The sequence below is a fragment of the Mus caroli genome, chromosome 5 (assembly GCF_900094665.2).
Source record: "Mus caroli chromosome 5, CAROLI_EIJ_v1.1, whole genome shotgun sequence".
NCBI classification, from domain to species: Eukaryota; Metazoa; Chordata; class Mammalia; order Rodentia; family Muridae; genus Mus; species Mus caroli.
The window spans coordinates 42,290,458-42,308,947 of NC_034574.1; the positions used below are offsets into that span (position 1 = coordinate 42,290,458).

The window sequence follows — 18,490 nt, forward strand, 5'->3', positions numbered from 1 at the left end:
GAAAATTCTTTTCATTCTGTCTGTATTTTCCTCCATTCTGGAGTATACTACATTTAAGAGAGGCTTCTAAAGTTATCATGCCTGCAATCTCAGCCCATGAATTCTGGAGAAAGATTTTCCTGAATTTGAGGCATTATAGCCTTTGCTGTATGGGAATATCATTACTATGTGGGCTTTGGAGTAGCACTGTATCTAACAGAACAAAATTAAGACTGAGAAGACAACTCAATGGGCCTTGCTGGGCAAGCCTGCAGATCTAAGTTGCACCCTTAAGACCCAGATATTGGAAAGCAAGAACCAACTCCCACAGATTTTTCTCTGATTTTCAGACATGTGCTGGCACATGTGAACCCACACATCTACATATGCACATCATAGGTACATAAAGTTAAAAAATAAAGAAAAAACAGTATAATTAGGTGTATAAATGGTCAGCAGTTTCTATAAATTTTTCTTTCAACACAAAAGATAAACATGTTGGGCTTAGAAAGAAAAATTTATTGTTAAGAACATTTGCTACTCTGTCATAAGACTAGCATTGGTAATGAATCTCCTGGAGAAGATGGATGGGGTGCAGAGAGGAGAGGGTGATAGAAGTCTTGGATGTGACCTGGTTTGTTTTTCTCAGCTTGATGTAAACCTAGACATATCTGGAAAGAGGGAATCTCAACTGAGCAACCACCTCCAATAGATTGGTCTGTGAGCATGTCTGTGGGACAGTTTCTCAATAGCGGATTGATATAGAAGGGTCTAGCCCAAGATAGACAGTTCTCTCAAGGCAGGTGGTCTTGGTCTTTGTAAGAAAGGTAGCCCAATGGAGCTAGCCAGTATCAGCATCCCCCTTTCGGTTTCTGCATCAAACCTTGACATCCCTCAATGATGATTTCTAACCTGTAAGCCAAATAAACCCTGTCCTCTGCAAGTTCAAAAAAAAAAAAAAAGACTGGAATTGGGCCACAGACGCATTTTTGAGCCCATGATCAACTGAGGCTCCAATTTCAGGTGATCCTGATCTGCAGGCACATGTGTTTAGGAACACACATGTGTGCATAGGCATACACACACACATACACATGTGCTTGACATTGCACACATGCACACAAACATACAAATACAGAAATAAATATGAAATAAATGTTCTGTAATTTTATTATGATTTTTTCACACTCTATAAAAAGTTTAAAATGTATGCATTTTTATTAATATATAATATACATATTTTAAATGAGTGAAAAGTTTCCCAGCCATTGGACTGAGCTAGGGGGTCGTTGATAGAGGAGTTGGAGAAGGAACTGACGAAACTGAGGTGGGTTGCAGACCCATGGAGGGAGCAACAATGTCAGTCAGACACACACACACACACACACACACACACACACACACACACACACACGGAGCTCCTGGGGACTGGACCACCAACCAAAGCATACAAATGGAGGAACCCATGTTGCAGAGGATGGCCTTTTTGGACATCAGTGGGAGGAGAGACCCTCAGGCCTGAGGGTGTTTGATGTGCCAGTGTAAGGGAATGCCAGGGTGGGAGGATGGGAGTGGGTGGGTGGGGGAGCACCCTCATAGAGGCAGGGGGAAATGGGATAGGGGGTGTTCAAAAAGAAACCTGGAAAGGGGAAAACATTTGAAATGTAAATAAAGAAAATATCCAATAAGAATAAACAGGTAGATAGATAGATAGATAGATAGATAGATAGATAGATAGATAGATAGATAAAATCTGGTGTTTAGAAGTTGTAATGCTGCAATATGTTTATGGACTAAAGGTTTTAATGTCAGAACAACAGGTATACAGTGCCATTACCCTTTTGTAAAGTCAGAGTCCAGACCACATATTGGCTTGAAAAATGTGAGGGGTGCTGAAAAATCAAGAAAGCTTCCTTTTCCCCTGTGTGGGTGGGAAACTCTGCACAGCCTCACACAGAAATTGCTAAAGCCTCTGCTATGGTCTTGTTAGGCTGAAAAGAAAAGAAACCTCTTATGCAAGCACGTTGTTCAGTAAAAGCACCGCGTCTTTACTGCTTTTAAGATTGGGATCCATTTCAAGGCGAGGCTCCAGTCCTGACACTATTACTGATACTATGGTGTGTTTACAGTCAGGAGCCTAGCATGCTTGTCCCCTGAGAGGCCCAACAAGCAGCTGACTGAGACAGAAGCAGATACTTACACCTAACCAAATAGTCTGAAGTCAGGGACCCTTCTGGTTGAATTAGGGAAATTCTGGAAGAAGTTGAGGAGGAGGGAAGCCTCATAGGAAGACCAGCAGTCTTAACTAACCTGGACCCCTGAGATCTCTTGGACACTGAGCCACCAACAAGGCAGCATATACTAGCTGGTATGAGGAGCGACACATATACTGCAGAGGACTGCCTGGTCTGGCCTCAGTAAGAGAATACACCTAACCCTCGAGATACTTGAGGCCCTAGGGAGTGGGGAGAGATGAAGGTGTAGGGTAGGGCAGGATGGGGGTTTGGGATATTCTCTTGGAGAAATGGGGAGGAAGAATGGGATGAGTAACTGTTGGAAGGTAGACAAGGCAGAGTATAATGACTGGATTGTAAAAAAAAAAAAAAAAGACTACAGATAAATATTTTTTAAAAGAGAGAGATTCACTACAATCTCCTTTATCCACCAGTAAAATACCTTGAATTCAAACACAAGCATTTTTGTCTTTCCAAGTTTTCAATATTATACTCTGTGTTTTATTACTTATCATGAAGCTGTATCTCTATGTTTTAAGAAATAATGTCTGCTTATCCAGTTAACTCCCAATCCATTCTCAAAGAAACAATTCCAGTTGTGTGATACCCAAGTCATCTAATAGTCCATTCTTTTGTTCACATATGTATAGTATCATAAGGATCTAGGAATCTATTGTCTGAATAAACTAGTACTCACATGCATGTATCCAAACACATGTACATAATTAAAATTAATAAAAACTAATCTTAAAAAATAGAGTGGCCTCAAACCCCAAGTAACTGTACTCTTAAATATGGCAAAGTTTAAGTTATGTATATATTAATAGCCTCAAAGTAACCTTTCTTATCATATATTCCGATGCTGAGAGTATGATATACATATTCATCCTGACTTAATGGGTTTTCTTACTTTTGTTTTTCCTGTTGGTATTTAGGCCTTAAAACTATATGCATATGCACAAACACCACATATATAATTCAAAATGAACAAGAGCATTAAAGACATCATTTAGTAAAGATGCTTCAATAGGATGCTGACATGGGTTCCAAGTCCATGGGTCATAATATTTAGATGATGCATTTATGAAGTCATGGATTCCTGGATCTCTGTGTTACCTATTCTTCCTAACTGGTTTGGAACTCAGGGTCTGAGTTTCTATTGTTATTGCTCCTAGTTTGTGTTTGTTCTTAAGAGAAGCACCATAGTAAATTCTTATGAATGATCCTTGGTCCACAGCTTGAAACCGTTCCTGAAGAAACTTAAAAACTGCCAGATAGCTATCAGGCTACTGAAGATACCTCTTATGATAATGGCCAACAATATAAGGTTTGGAGAGCAGCTGAGTCAAGTGAAAGTCCTGTCTCTACTGCACATATCCTAGCAACATGAGCAGTCTGATCATGTAATCTACATTAAACCTCAGTCTATCCTCTCCAAAATGAGAAATAGAAACTGCATCCTGATGTGATTCTAGAAAGAACTAAGCAAACCAAAAAAGTGTTGGCTAGCTATGAGCAATCACCCATTACTTAATCAAACCATCCCAAGATACAGACTTTTTCACACTTAGTTACATTGGCAGACTCTCACAAGTGTAGCTGAGGCAGTACAAAAATCTTTTTATGGCACTTGGTTAGGACTAGGAATCCCTAGCACAAAGCTATGTTATAAATTAGAGGGGAAAAAAGACCTATATTACTAAGATGCTCATTAGAGTCTTCTTTGCTTAGGACTACAAGTTTCTGAAGAATCACAAATAAAGCCTAGAGTTGAATTATGAACACACGATGTGTATGTCAAAGATTAAGATCCATCTAGAGGCACAGTAGAAAATCTCTGAAATAGATCATCACCAGAACATTTCAAGAAACCACAAGGAGTCCAGTAGATCTGGAATGGAATATGAAAGAATATAAATAGATCTCAAAAACAAGTGTCAAATAATTTCTTTGGGGCTACTTGTACATATTTATGGTGCTTTGAGGTTTTCTTTTATTGTATCAGATACTCTGACATTTGTATCAAAGAAGCATCAATCATAGGAAGACTATATAGCAGCATAGATTTAGTTGCAGAATATTAAGCTAGTCCATACCAAAAGAGGTCAAGATAACAGAAGGGCGGACAGAAAATTCTGGAAATATTTTGAGCTGGGTGAAGTTTAATAATAGATTGTCATTGGATGTAGAAGATGCCCAGAGTCTCTGGTGTAAACCTCTGTCAAAATAGTGCCCTCTTTAATTAGGATGAGGAAGACTTCAGGAGAAAGTAGCTTCATATAATTTTGTAGATAATGTTTATATAAGGTTGGAAGTGCTTTAGAAGTTGTCATAAATCAATACAACGAGAAGAATTTGGGCTGTGTTCTTTAAGAATGGAGATGGCTGCCAATCCACTAATATCCTAACAGCGGTCAGGGGTGTGGAGGAAGAAGAGGAGAAGCAGGAGCAAGAGCAGGAACAGGGGCAGGAGGAAAGGGCTTGACTGCAGGTACTGTAGATGTGTTTGGGAATGGGTTGAATGTAGTGAAAAATGGACTTTAAATGAGAAGCCCAGAGCTTTGTGATGACTTTGTGATGACCCAAATGGATCCTGTCTCAGGTATAGTTCTTAGAGGTGTTTTCCATAGTGTGCATGTTAAAGCACACAAAGTTCTTGCTGGAATCATGTTGTGGTCCACTCATTATCATTGGCTCCTGAAAAGAAATGGTCTTTGCAGCTACTTCCTGTCATTTTCAGGAAACTGAATAGATTTGACTTTCAAGAATTGTAATATTTTCGGAGCTAAAGAGATGGCTCAGCAATTAATAACAGTGGCTGCTCTTGCATAGGATCTAGATATGGTTCACAGCACCTACACAGCAGCTCACAACCAACTGTAACTCCTGTTTCTGGGGACCCACCTCCCTCTTCTAGCGTCATGGGCAACAGGAATGCACACGATGCGCGCACTTCTGTAAAGGCAAACCATCAATACACTGAAAGTAAAGGGAAAAAAGAATTCCAATATTTTTACTGTTTTTTCAGAAATGTCACAACATTGTTGATTTCAGGAACCTCTAAAGTGGTCGTTCATCTTGCCTCAACTTCCCAACCTGGCATAGGAGTAGGACCATTTTCTTTCTGGGTTCACAGTTTTGTCATCATGTTGTGCAGAAAATTCAAGTGATTGGAAACTCTGCTGGGATGACAGTCATCTTAACTTACATCAAATACTTTCCAACTGGAGCCAACTTTGGATTTTATTGCCTAATGTTCTCCTTTAAAAATACCTCATCTTACTGAACACTAGCCAGCTTTTGGAGATACTGCCTGGCACCTCTTCTCTGTCCATTACCCCTGCCTGCTCTAAAATTCAATTTCCAGATTAATCTTCCTAAAAATCAAGCCAATCAAGCCATTTCTCTGTTCAAACAGATTTTTACACTCTATTGCCCAGTGATATAATTACAAAATTCCTCCATGGTAGCTCCATCCTAGTCACCTAAGAGTTCTGACTTATTGTACTTGCTCCACATAGCTCAAGGAACAATAGTCCACAATTAGGGATGTCTCCTTGTGCCTTCATTGATCTTCAAGGACTAGAGCAAAGGCAGTGAGGTCAAATAATTGCCTTCTAGGCAGAATAATGGAAACCAACACTTTAAGATAATTTTTCATATTTAATTATTATTCCTATCTTCTTTACTTGAGTTTCAATTTTCTAGAAACAGGAAACTCATTTCATTCAATTGTTAACCTTTAATACACTGGCTGAAACTCCACATATAGTGGATAATAAGTGGGTATATGGAGGAAACAGAAACTATCAATCATATATATATATATATATATATATATATATATATATACACACACACACACACACACACACACTCACTCACACACACACACACATAATCATTCTAATCTACCATTGCACAAATGACATTTGTCAAAGCCTAGGATGAGTTGAAGGTTCTATGCCCCAGTATAAGGGAATGCCTGGGCCAGGAAGCAAGAGTGGGTGGGTTTGGGCGCAGGAGCAGTGGGGAGGGGATAGGAGATTTTTGGAGGGGAAACTAGGAAAGGGGATAACATTTGAAAAGTAAATAAAGAAAAATATCTAATTGAAAAAGAAAAAGAAAAAGAAAAGAAAAAGGAAAAGAAAAAGAAAAAGAAAAAGAAAAAGAAAAAGAAAAAGAAAAAGAAAAAGAAAAAGAAAAAGAAAAAGAAAAAGAAAAAACACTCTCTTAAGGCCATAAACACAGGAAAAGCATGTTGAAGCTGATTCAGTAGTCCTTATTGGATGGTCACAAATTTTGGGTCCTTGTTTATCTGCATTTCCTGTATGTTTAATAATTAGTATTCTCATTAAAAACAGATAACATTTTCAAAAGTTAGGTCCTCTCACCCAAAACTGAAGTAACAATATCTGCTTTATAACATCGGTGTGGTAATTGGATTGTGGGATGTATCTTCCTTTTAGGCATCAAGTACTGCTCATGTCAGGTACTTTCTTTCCTGATGAGCATGGCGCACTCCTCAAAAATGACTTGGGATCTATAATTAAAGCCACTTAACACAGAGGACCACACACTCCCGCATGCTTAGACTCCATGCCATGCTGAGGAGCTATCTATCCAGGGATACAGCTAGATACAGCCATAAGTCTTAGGGAAATATTGAGCTTTGAGCCTCTTAGTCCTTCAAAGGCTTCAGGGGAAAGAAGGTTGATGGCTATTAACCAAAGAAAACAGGTCTATGCTTTAGGAATTTGTCATAGGAAATCAATAAAAATAATACAAAATCCAGGAGTGCTATCCCTCCTGAACTGCAGGGTGTCACAGTTATGTTTATTTGAGCCAACAAAGCCTTACTTTCCTCACCCCACTGAAGTCAGTGAAGAGTCTGACCATAGGGCATGGCAACCCAGCAAAAGAAAGATTTTGTGGGAAGGGAGGGACCCAAGTTTTAGAGATCAGAAGACTACAGAAGCGAGAAAAAACTCACAATGTTTGCCATCATTACCTATATGCTTTCTGAAGTATTCCTTGTCCGAGAGGAGGAAGTGGGGGATAATTAGAAATTGTAACCCGGGCAGGGACATGACGATAAAACACAATCATTTTCAGGAACCATGATAGCTTCATATTTATTTGAATACCATCTTTTCATTTTCTTCCTTGTTGCTTGCTACATTCTTTTAAGTTTTTCTTCCTCAAATATCTTTTGTCTGTGACCTCATCTGAACAGTTTCTTCCATCAAGGCATATATATATATATATATATATGTGTGTATATATATATATATATATATATATATATATATATATATATATATTCTTAAGTCGACATAATCTTTTAAAGGAAGGAAAGAAGTCAGCTCTAATCAATGACAAGTGGGGGAAATCAGCACTTATTTTAAGGAAATGAGGTTTTATTGCTCTTAAGGATGTACTGAAATTATTGAAAGCAATAATGAGCTACACTGCTTTGGAATGTGCTTCCTGCATAAGCACAAATGGGTATAATTCCTTTTTGAAGTAAAAATGAGATTTTTGTTTTTTCTTCTTCCTTCTCCTCCTCTTTTTCCTCCTCTTCCTCCTCTTCTTCCTCCTCCTCTTCCTTCTCATCTTTTCTGAAGGCCTGTATCATTAACATTTGTATCTTTACAGATTGCATAGCAAAAACTTTTTTTTTCATTTGAACATTAAGAATATTGGGATATAAACTCAAATCTCATTTGTTTAAAACTCGGTGTTAATGAGGTCAAGACCACACACTAAATCTCTGCACCAGCCAGTCATAGCCTCTCCTGTCTTAAGTGCCTACAAGCACGTGAATTATGAGCTCTGCTCACAAGCAGCATTGAGGGAGTGTGGAGCGACCGGCTCAATGTGCTTCTGCACGGGGGAAAACGGCTCAGTTTGTCATCTGCTGGGCATCTGTGGTCAGTAGCTTCAGTGTTCTTTGCAGGAATAGGTTATCTTAGAATTTGAGTAACTTCGTTGGTATTTTGATAGTGTGCTTGATATTTCAGCTTCTTGCTGTCTGCTCATGTGAATAAAGCCCAGAAGGCAATTTTCTGTTTTCAATGGCATATCTTTATGCGTGTGTATTTGTACTCTATGTGATAAGGCTAATAGTTGTTTCTAAGCTCTTAAAATTGACTCTGAACTCTTGGAAGGGGGAAAAATGAATTATTTTATGATGAGCATTTCTTTTCTCTCCAAACTTCTTATTTCAACCCAGAAAGTGCTTTTTTCCTTGTTTAAAATGTATGTCTTAATTAAATTAAGATGTAAATATAGAGCCTGTGTTTATGGTTATAATAGAAACATTTAGGGAAGACTTTTAATCAGCCTACTATTAATATTTTATGCAGAAACTTTATTTTGTTGTTGGATGAGTGTTGCCATATCTATTTTAATATTAGTTAAGTTGCTATGGAAGCTTAGTTATATGGTCTGAGTGCTGTCCTGCTTCTCTAGGGAGCTCAGTGAAAACAGAGATCGTGGACGAATGTTAAATTCTAGAGGGTCCCCTTGAAATTATGAAAAAAATCTGTTTGTCCTAATGAAATATTTCTACAAAATTAAGTCCACTATTATATTAAAATACCATATTTTGTAATAGAACAAAGAATTAAAATATTTAATCCAATCTCTAAATTATATTAGAATTACAAATTATTTGTGTAGTTATTTGCTTTGCAGTTAACTATTTTGCCTTTTTTGTGTAGTACAGGATACTTTTTCTTGGTCTAATTTTTGTTTTCCTATTCCATATTTTGGTTAAATGAAACATAAAATATAATTTCTTAACTCTATCTCTCCTTCATTTTGTTTCTAGTGATCTCAGTGAAAATCAAATTCAAGCAATTCCAAGGAAGGCTTTCCGTGGGGCAGTTGACATTAAAAACCTGTAAGTATAGAAGTACATCTTAATTTATAGTGCTTTATAAATTATCATGTTTTGGGGGTCATGTTTACATTTTAAAAACTATCAGAAAATGAAATATTGATATAGCTTTCTTCTTGTTTGAAGATATTTCAACGGAAACATAAAAGTTTGCCTTTGTAAGGCATTTGGGAAACTCAAGTCATTATACAATTTATTTTTCAATGTAGCGATTAATGTTTTTAAATTTTCCAGAAAAATGGAAGGTTTTTCCAAGTCCTTTCTTATTCTCTTTGTAGTTTCTGGCAGGGTATGCTGAAAGCACAGCAAATAAACTGTTTATTTTCTTTGGTAAAGCATACATAGTATTTTCCAACTAGATAGATAGCTCAGAACTGCACTTTTTCTGGAGTTTTTAGATGTTAAAAGTATTTTTTAAAAATGATAAATTCCCCCTTTTCATTCCTGTGTCTTTTTCTCACATCCTTTGCCTCCCATCTGTGAAGGACGAGATGAATTAGCACCCCTTATAATAAGGAAGAGGAGAAAACCCGTATTTCTTTACTTTTCTTGATAAATCTTTAATCTGCTTTCTTGCAAGGTGTTTAGGTGCCTTTTGCTCTCAAGCTGCTGGGTAATACAAGCTCTCAGCGGCAAACCTAATATTGTCAATATATATATCTTTATCAATTCCAAAATACCATGTTAGTCTTTTTAAATGACTTTTCAATTTATTTCAAATGTTGGGGGTTAAAATGTTTTCCTTAGCTACTATGGTACCTTAGGATATATGGATGAAGTGCCCCTGTGTATCAAGAGTAACTTATATAATTCAATGTTTTTTTAGCTAGTCATAAACAGTGCAGACAATTTTCCAAGAATTAACTGATATTCAGAATTCTCCATGGGAGAATTCAGTACCATTTTTCTCTGGTAGTGACAGTGAGACAGATGTTGTCCCTTGTCAAAGTGGACAAGTGTTGATAAAGCCACAGATTTGGGCCTTTACATCTCCTCAAAAAATGTGTTTTTCTTGACCATGAATCTCTGCTTTCTGAGTCCATAAGTAATGACAGAAAAGCACAGTTTTGTGACTATAAATATACAAAACCATTAACATTATGACTGTGGTGATTTTTTACGGGCACTTAGACAAAAAGGATTTCTTCTGCTTTCTTTCTATCTTTACTTGCTAGATTTCCAAGAATGCTTAAGTTGGATTTGCTGACACAGGGCGATACAATCTGTCTCAGTGTATTATGTGTGAATCTGGTATTACTTAAGAATTTCTGGGTTGTATCCACTCAAATTGCAATGGCTACAACTGGCCACCCTGGCAGAGTATCACTTGTAACCTTACAATAGTACTGTCATTAAGTGCTTAGTAAAACTCTATTTAAAGTATTCATCAAATATTCAGATACTCTAAGCCACCTGGTGCTCTTTGCCTATAAATTAAGTCTACATGTAGAAGTATTGACCCATCACAGGGGATTTTTTTAAGTACGTTTTCTTCATTTAACCCAAAACATAAGTTCAGAGATTAAGTGAAAGTGAGAGAATACGCCAGCTGCTATGAGAAATGAACATTTAAACCTCCCTACATACATTCATAAGATTTTTTTTTCAAATTCAAAGACTGTTACATATGCTGCACAAGGAGGGTAGGATTACAACTTCAGACAGTGTTGCTATATTTTGGATTTCCAGACATAAGCAATCATCCAAACCTTCTTGTTCCTTAGTATTTAGTTTCATAAAATGAATAATAGTTATGCAGGTTTGTTGTGGTTATTAGGCAAATGATACGTGAAGACCCTTTAAGCCAGTAAAAATGCCAGGAAAGTATAATATTATGTTTCATTATAAAAGAATTCAATGAATGATTACTTAAAGCTACCCACAAACACGCAACTTACAAAGGAGACAGGATAGTAGAATATAAGATGAATATCAATATGAGAATATAATGAATATCTTATTTAAACATGCATATGATTATTCTATTATGAGTTGATTAAACCTGGACCTTCAAGTTAAAAAATAGACATGAAAATATTAAATAAACATAAAACAATGATTTATAACTAAGAGATCAAATACTGTAAAGTTGAACAACTTACAAGTATTATTATAAGTTGTCAGAGACGTCTGGAAGAAAATTCAGAGTAAGGTATAAGATATAGTCTTATAATATGTGTTGGTAAACAGTAGATATGTGAAAATTAAGAAAGAGCTTCGTATAAAAGCAAAGTGCAATGGAGTTTTAGTTTGTTTATTTTATGAGTATAAGAAATGGAATGTGATGGTTTTTATGAAGTAAGGCAGTGATGAGACACAAGGGATCCACATGTCGGAGATGCTGACTGACAGCTTCCGCAGAGTCTGCGTTGGAAATTTATGTTTCTGCAGATGAAGGGAAGCTTAAGACACAGTGTAGAGCTGAATGGTGACACTAAAATAAAGGGAAAAACTCCTCTCCTCATCATCTTCCGTGAAGTGATGCAATAGAAAAGAGGAAAAAACCCTGAATTTTGTAAAAATTTAAGTTTTTAATCAGCTTAAATAGCTAAAAGAAACTTTTCAGTTAAAAGACACCTCAAACCACTCTGTTTAAAAAAAAATAATCTCATTTCATGGGACAGGGTATAAATTTTTTTTCTCATTCAAACAGAGACAACATATCTTCTGTTTTTCAAGTATAAAATTTAATTTCACTATTCTTAAACTACTAGCCACAACTCTCAGTAAATCAGTTGCATACCTTTGATGATAGTGCTGAGGGGGACAGAAACAGGGTTTTTTGTTGTTTTGTTTTGTTTTGTTAGTTTGTTTGTTTGTCATCTTTATTGTGCCTCTGTATCGTTTCTAAGTAGGTTGTTCTGCATGTTGTCCCAAAGGAGTCCTGCACAATCATTCAGAGGTAAAAAGAGAAAAATCAACTCAAGCAGCATGTGTTTGTCCCTTAGCAGTGCCAAGACCCTGGCTGATGTAGCACTGGCTCTCTGCAATCCCACCCTGGAGCACTGGTTCTCTGCAGTCCCACCCTAGAGCACTGAATCTCTGCAGTCCTACCCTGCCCCAGTATAATAAGATATTCAAATTTTCCACTTTTGGGCCTGATGCAAAAACAGTTCCCGTTCCTGCAAGGTTTCTAATGATGACACTTGATTTGCCCTTGAGGTCTGGCTAAATATGCTTAAGTTGGCATCTTGACAATATAAAATAGATGTTGTGGAAATTTTGCAAATTAGAACATTTTATTTCCCTTTCTCCAAGCAAGCCTTGCTTAAACTAGCCGGGACAGATGAGCATTCATCTTGGTCTTAAGCATGTCAGGGGAGAATTAACTAACTTTTTTTTTTTTTTTTTTTTGCTTATATATCTTTATTTGATAGCTGGATTAGAGTGGTTTTAGTGTTTTGTCTTGTTAACTTTTTACCCTTCCCCCTCAATCACAACTTATATTAGTTTCCTTTGTCTCGACATTTTAGACTGTCAGATATTAAGAAAAAACATATTATAATATCAACAAAATAATTCGGTTACTAACATTTCCAGCAGCAATATTCATGGGATTTCCATGTGTGCTTTTAAAGTCACAAAATAGGACCTGTTGGTACCCTGTCATTACCAATGGATGATTCTTCAAATAGTTAACCAATGCTTGCAGAACATGTCTTTAGAGGCTTTGTATATATAATTAATAGGTTTAATGCTGAAGTCACAAAGCTTTGCTCCCCCATAATCAAATGTCAAAAGGAAACATTACAATATGGGAGGTATTTTTTTTTCAACCACCTGATGGGATAGTTCCACTTAATCTTTTCCTCTTAGAAAATATTACTGGTTAGGCTCACCTTATTTTTTTGAACGTTATGATTTAATTTTTGTAGCATGTGCTTCATGGGTTCGGATATGTCTTAAGGGGTCCTTTATTTTATAAGAAAAAAATCCTATTTGCCCTTGGACTTTGATGAAAAGAGGGATAAAGACACATAAACTTAGGAAGGAGACAAGTTGATTGTAATTTTTTATATCACAGAACTCGTGTTAGCTACTTTGCTCTCTTATTTGGAAATGAATATTAAAAAGTAATCGAACTCTTGTAAGAATGACACTAGCCACCGTATTAAAGAAAGCACCTTCCTGTTTCTTCTTTCCTCCTTCTGGTACACGTCTTAAAGATGTGCTCTGTGCAGTTTTCATCCTACGCTCTCCCAACGTACATCCTCTTTGTGTTGGCTTGCACCTTTCCAACTCCACTTACCCCAAAGCTATGAATTTTATTCTCCTTTTTTTATATGAAAGAAATCACTCCCATTGCTAAAAAAAAAAAAAAAAAGAAAAAGAAAAAGAAAAAAGAAAAACAAACAAAAAAAGAAATTAAACTCAGCTTTCCGTAGGAGAAAATGAACTGTGTTTTTCATGGACACCGAAGAAAATATTAAAGTAATTTCATGTGCACTAATCTATAAGCAAATGTAGAATTCACAGAATGAGTCAGGATAATTTTCTTTAGGCAAGTCATGGCTATATTTGGACAATAAATATGCAGGACCATGACACTTTGGAGAAAAATCATCCAATTTGGATGCACTGTTATTGATGAGCAGGAAAGGGAATTAGTCAGTTGTTGCAAATCCACATACATGGCTTAGACACATTATTGTTAAGTGAATTGCTGCTACCTTTCTCTTTCCAGTCCCATCATCTTTGAGGTTAGTTTTACTCTTCAATGAATCCTCTCCAGCCCATAAAATGCAATTGCAGCCGAATTTATCTAGGTATATCGAAAGCATACCATATTGTATGACTTTTATCTTTCTCTCCTTTAAATCTCTTTCCTGGTATGTTTCTTCATCATTATTTACATAATTCATGCTGACTCATGAACAACAGTTTGCCAGATAGAATAGAACTAAAATGTAACCATAAAGGAGAAGAATGTATGAATTCCCTATAAGTGTAAGAGATTTCATCACCTCTGCTGTCAATCCTAATTACAAATACCCTCTCTAGTCAGTTTCCAAGTTTACTTCATTCCAAACTTATCTTAAACATAATATCCTTTAACAATCTATTGAAAATTGAAGCTGTTCATAACCAGCTCTCTCCTAGTGGTTTTCATTCAGGTCCAAGGCTAGAAATACTTTGAAAAGAAACTTTTTCTTCAGTGGTGGGGATGGTAGTTTGTTTGTTTTTTTAGATTCTCTCATATATTATGTTTCCACATCAGTTGCCCCTCCATCCCCCAACACTCCCTTTTTCCCAGATTCACTCCTCTATTTTCCTTTAGAAAGAGCAGGCCTCCCAGGGATATCAACCAAATGTGGCATATAAGACTAGGCACTTCCCCTCATGTTAAGGCAACCCAGTAGGAGGAAAAAGGATCTCAAAAGCAGGCAAAAGAGTCAGAGACAGCCTCCATTCCCTCTGTTAGGAGTTCCATGAGAAGACCAAGCTACACAACTATAACATATATGCAAGATCAGACTCAAGCAGGCTTCCTGCTTGTCGGTTGAGTCTTTGAGACCCTTTGAGCTGAGAAGAGTTGATCCTGTGGATTTTCCTGTGCTGTCCCTCTTCCTCCAACGTTTTTCCTCCCCCTCTTCCTCAGGATTCCCACAAGATCTGCCTAATGCTTATATTAAAACTCAAGGGAAACGAATAGGTCCTAGACTCTTCTGAGCCACCTACAGATAATACACCAAGCAAATGATAGCAAGCAGTGAGTTTTGTGAGTGTCAGTCCTCACACACGTGATGCCTATAGCCCCATATGACAAATACAAATACAAGTTATTTGGTGAAAAGGAAATGGGCGGGGCCTGGTCAGGATAAGCATGTCCCAGTCTTAGAATCTTGGGCACTGCCCATGGTCTTGCAGCCTGAGTCTTTTTCTTCATTCCCAAGACATCAGAATTGTGACCAACCCAACAACTGTGATGAGGTAACCAGCATCAAAACTCTTTTGTTTTCTATTTTGTTTTGTCTCCTTTGTGCTTGAAGCAACCTTCAGTAATGGTTTTTCTTCTGTGACTGGATAATGTACGCAGTGTATCTTCAAAATGCCCCCAAAACAGAACACAATAAAGCAAGCAAAATACAGGAAATGATGGTTGATTTTGAATTCCCATGCACCAATTTATAATACCAAAGCTAATATGTCTAGTGTGGCTACTTTGTTGTTCAGTGAGACAGAACATACCTTCAGATTTCCTGTGTCTCTAAAGTGGGCCAGAACGCTTTGTTACCTCTGAACTGTTACAACAGCCTCCTAAGTAATTGATTTTAACCTCCAAGCTTTAGTCTCATTAGATAATATAAGCAAAGATACTAGATATTTTCTCCATGATGCATTCATTTTACATTCTGATGACCAGGTTCAAACTCCTCATATTTATTATCAGGATGAGTTTGTTAAATATACTAATGCCAAACTATATGAATAAAGCAGACCATGGCCTTAGTTCCATATGGACAATAATATAGAGTTTAACTAAGAGAGCTTATTGAATGTTATCTGGTCTCTGTAGAAATTCTAATTAGTTAGGATGTTCTGACTGTGACAAGAACTTACTACTGCTTCGAGCCATTGTTTCTCCATAGAAGCGCTCTGTTCCACCCCAAATATCTCTGTTCCTGAAAACATTCCCTTAACCTTATAGTGCTTGTTCTCACAATTTGTTCCCATGGAGCTGTTCTTTCAACTATAAAACTCTATTGCCATTTGAGGAGAGAAAAAGATATGACCACTTTGATATGATATAATGCTGGAAATTGAATCCAGGGCTTAATGCATGCTAGGCAAACATTCTACCTCTGAGCCACATCTTAGAACATTTTATATATACTTTCTGCACTCATTTAACTCCCTCCACGTAGAGGAATCATAGCCGTTTCTGAAATACATTACTTCTTTGAATCTTGGCCATCTATTTCTCTAAAGCTCCACTTGAAGCAGAAAAGCACTGTGAATTTCCTTCCTTAGCCTCCTGGACACGGCATGAGGAGGTGAGAAATATATATCGATCTCAATTCCAATCAAAGCTAAGCACAGTATTTGCTGTGACTGCATAGACGTTCTTAGACTTTTTTGAGTCCTATGAGATTGAGGTGTCAGCAATGTTTACTTTCTCACATTACTATATAATGAGAATATATAGTTAGCCTCTACCATATACTGTGTGGGCAGAAAATATGTTAATTATAAACAGTCTTAGTTTCCAACGCTTTGGCTAATTATCTTAGGAATGTCAGGACTCAAATACCACTCTAGACATTTCCTCCCTATTGTCTGTTCCAAAATATTTCTTTTAATCTAGCTAATTGTTTTTTTTCTCCATTCAAAGAGCAAATGAATATATATTTATGATATATCATAGCCTAATAAAATTTAAGGTTACAATTACTAGGATACACAAAATATTGTCTAAAAGACTGTAAAATAATTAAATATCAAATTATCCAAAATCCCAAGGTTTTTAGAATAGATTTTTACCTTATCATCTAAGACCCCAGGACAAGGTTCCTGATAGTGAGCTCTTGTTCTGAAAGAAGTCATTGGTTATTGAAATTGATATTTGAGATGTTTATTGAAATAGTCCAAATTGTGCTATTTTCACATTTTATATATAATTATTTAAATTATGAAATGTGGTTTAAATAATGGTTGGCATGGATTTGTATATTTAGGAACTTATATGCACTTAATTTTTGAATTTACCTTTATGGAAAAATACTATACCCATTTTAAGAGATGTTAATCTCTTTTCTTCCTTGATGATTTTCTAAAAAAATCATGTTTCTTTACATTATAAAACACCTGACCACTTTGATGTGTTGTAAATTGTCTACAATTGTAGAGTCTTTTATGTTATAATAGCAATATAAATGACTCATAAGTATTAGCTCCTTAAATGAAGAAATACAACAAAATTTGGGCATTTTCTTATTTACTTCGTTGAGAAATTGAAGGTTCATTCCTGGACCACACATTATTTTTATTATAATTTTAATGCTCTGTAATATTTCATAGTTAACTGTACTTTACATATTCTAATTCTTAGGAAAGGAAGCCAATTAGTAATTAAGCGTTATTACTTAGAGGCTACAGAAATGTACATTCTGGCTATGGATAGAGACACAATCATCTAAATTTAACACTGTGAAGTAAGTTGTATAAATTAAACTAAAATTCAATATGGTAGCTAATTTTAAAGAAAGGAAATAGGAAATCTTTTAAGAAAACCTTGACAGTAATACAGCGTCTCTAGCTGTACTGTGTTTAAGTATTTTTGCTTATTATATATACTTTAGACTTAATTTTCAAAGATGATGTATTACTAACATTAATTAGACTCAGCATCTATTTATTGTGAAATAAAACCAAATCAGCTACATAAATTCTATGTGTGAGTCACAGAGTGTATTATTCAGTGCCCGAGTCTACTGTCAAACGGTGCTGTCTTTCACTACAACCTCCAAATCTAGGAACCATCAAACCGGAAGCCTGGGGTTTCCTAGGAATCAGTGGATCTTTGTCCACCGCTGAAAAGAGAATCATCCGACTTGATGCTTCGCGAGATGAGGATGAAGAAGCTGATTCTTTGCAACCTCTCTCTTTGTCTGAAATCATGTGGGGTTTGAAAACACAAACCCGCAGACTAGGACAGTGTTGTAGGAACCAGAGAGGAGATTTCACAGTTGAACAGAAACAAAGTGAAAGTTTTAAAATGGAAAATATAAAGAAAAGACAGAAAATCCCCCATTATTCATGTTAACCCAAAAGTCTAAGAAAACTTAAATACAGTAGTGTTCGTTCAAATAAATATGAAAATCTCCACATGGTGAGAAAGTAGCTCACGTACAATGAGAGCATCCGACAATTTTGCCTACTATCCCTAATAGTCTTCTGATTTGAACTCTTTAAAGACTAAATGTTTTTGGCTAAATAATTAATTGAAACTGGATTCCTTAACCCATGACAATTCCATGTTGCAAGACTGGACCCTTTCCTTGTTTACAGAAAGAACAACACTCAAGGCTTGAAGGGCATCCGACCCTTTCCTTGTTTACAGAAGGAACAAGCACCCGAGGCTTGAAGGGCACAGGAAAGGGATGTGAGCAGAGTGAGAGAACCAAGAGGCAGGAAAAGAGTCCAGAAACCCTAAAATAAATTATACTTTTGCACAGTTTTGACACTGTTTATTTTGAACTCTGTAGACAAATGTAGTTCTGCATAGAGGTTTCCTCATGAGCAGTCATGCAGGCCCAAGGTTTTCTGTAGCCTCTCACTTGAATATAACAAAATTCACAATCGATGAGCAAATTATGTGCCCGTTTGCTTTTGCTCATCTTTTCTTTCTCATATTTCATCCTTAGCAAATATG

The 18,490-nt window shown here is 36.4% G+C and overlaps 1 protein-coding gene across 4 annotated transcripts in view; it reads left to right on the top strand.

Moving 5' to 3' along the window:
- Positions 1 to 18,490, top strand: part of Slit2 (slit guidance ligand 2) — a 325,678-nt gene that overhangs the window by 179,295 nt on the left and 127,893 nt on the right. For all 4 annotated transcript variants that reach the window (XM_021161790.2, XM_021161792.2, XM_021161791.2 and 1 more), the window contains exon 5: positions 9,049 to 9,120. In XM_021161790.2, the coding sequence (XP_021017449.1) occupies positions 9,049 to 9,120 (72 nt within the window). The remainder of the gene's footprint in view (positions 1 to 9,048; positions 9,121 to 18,490) is intronic.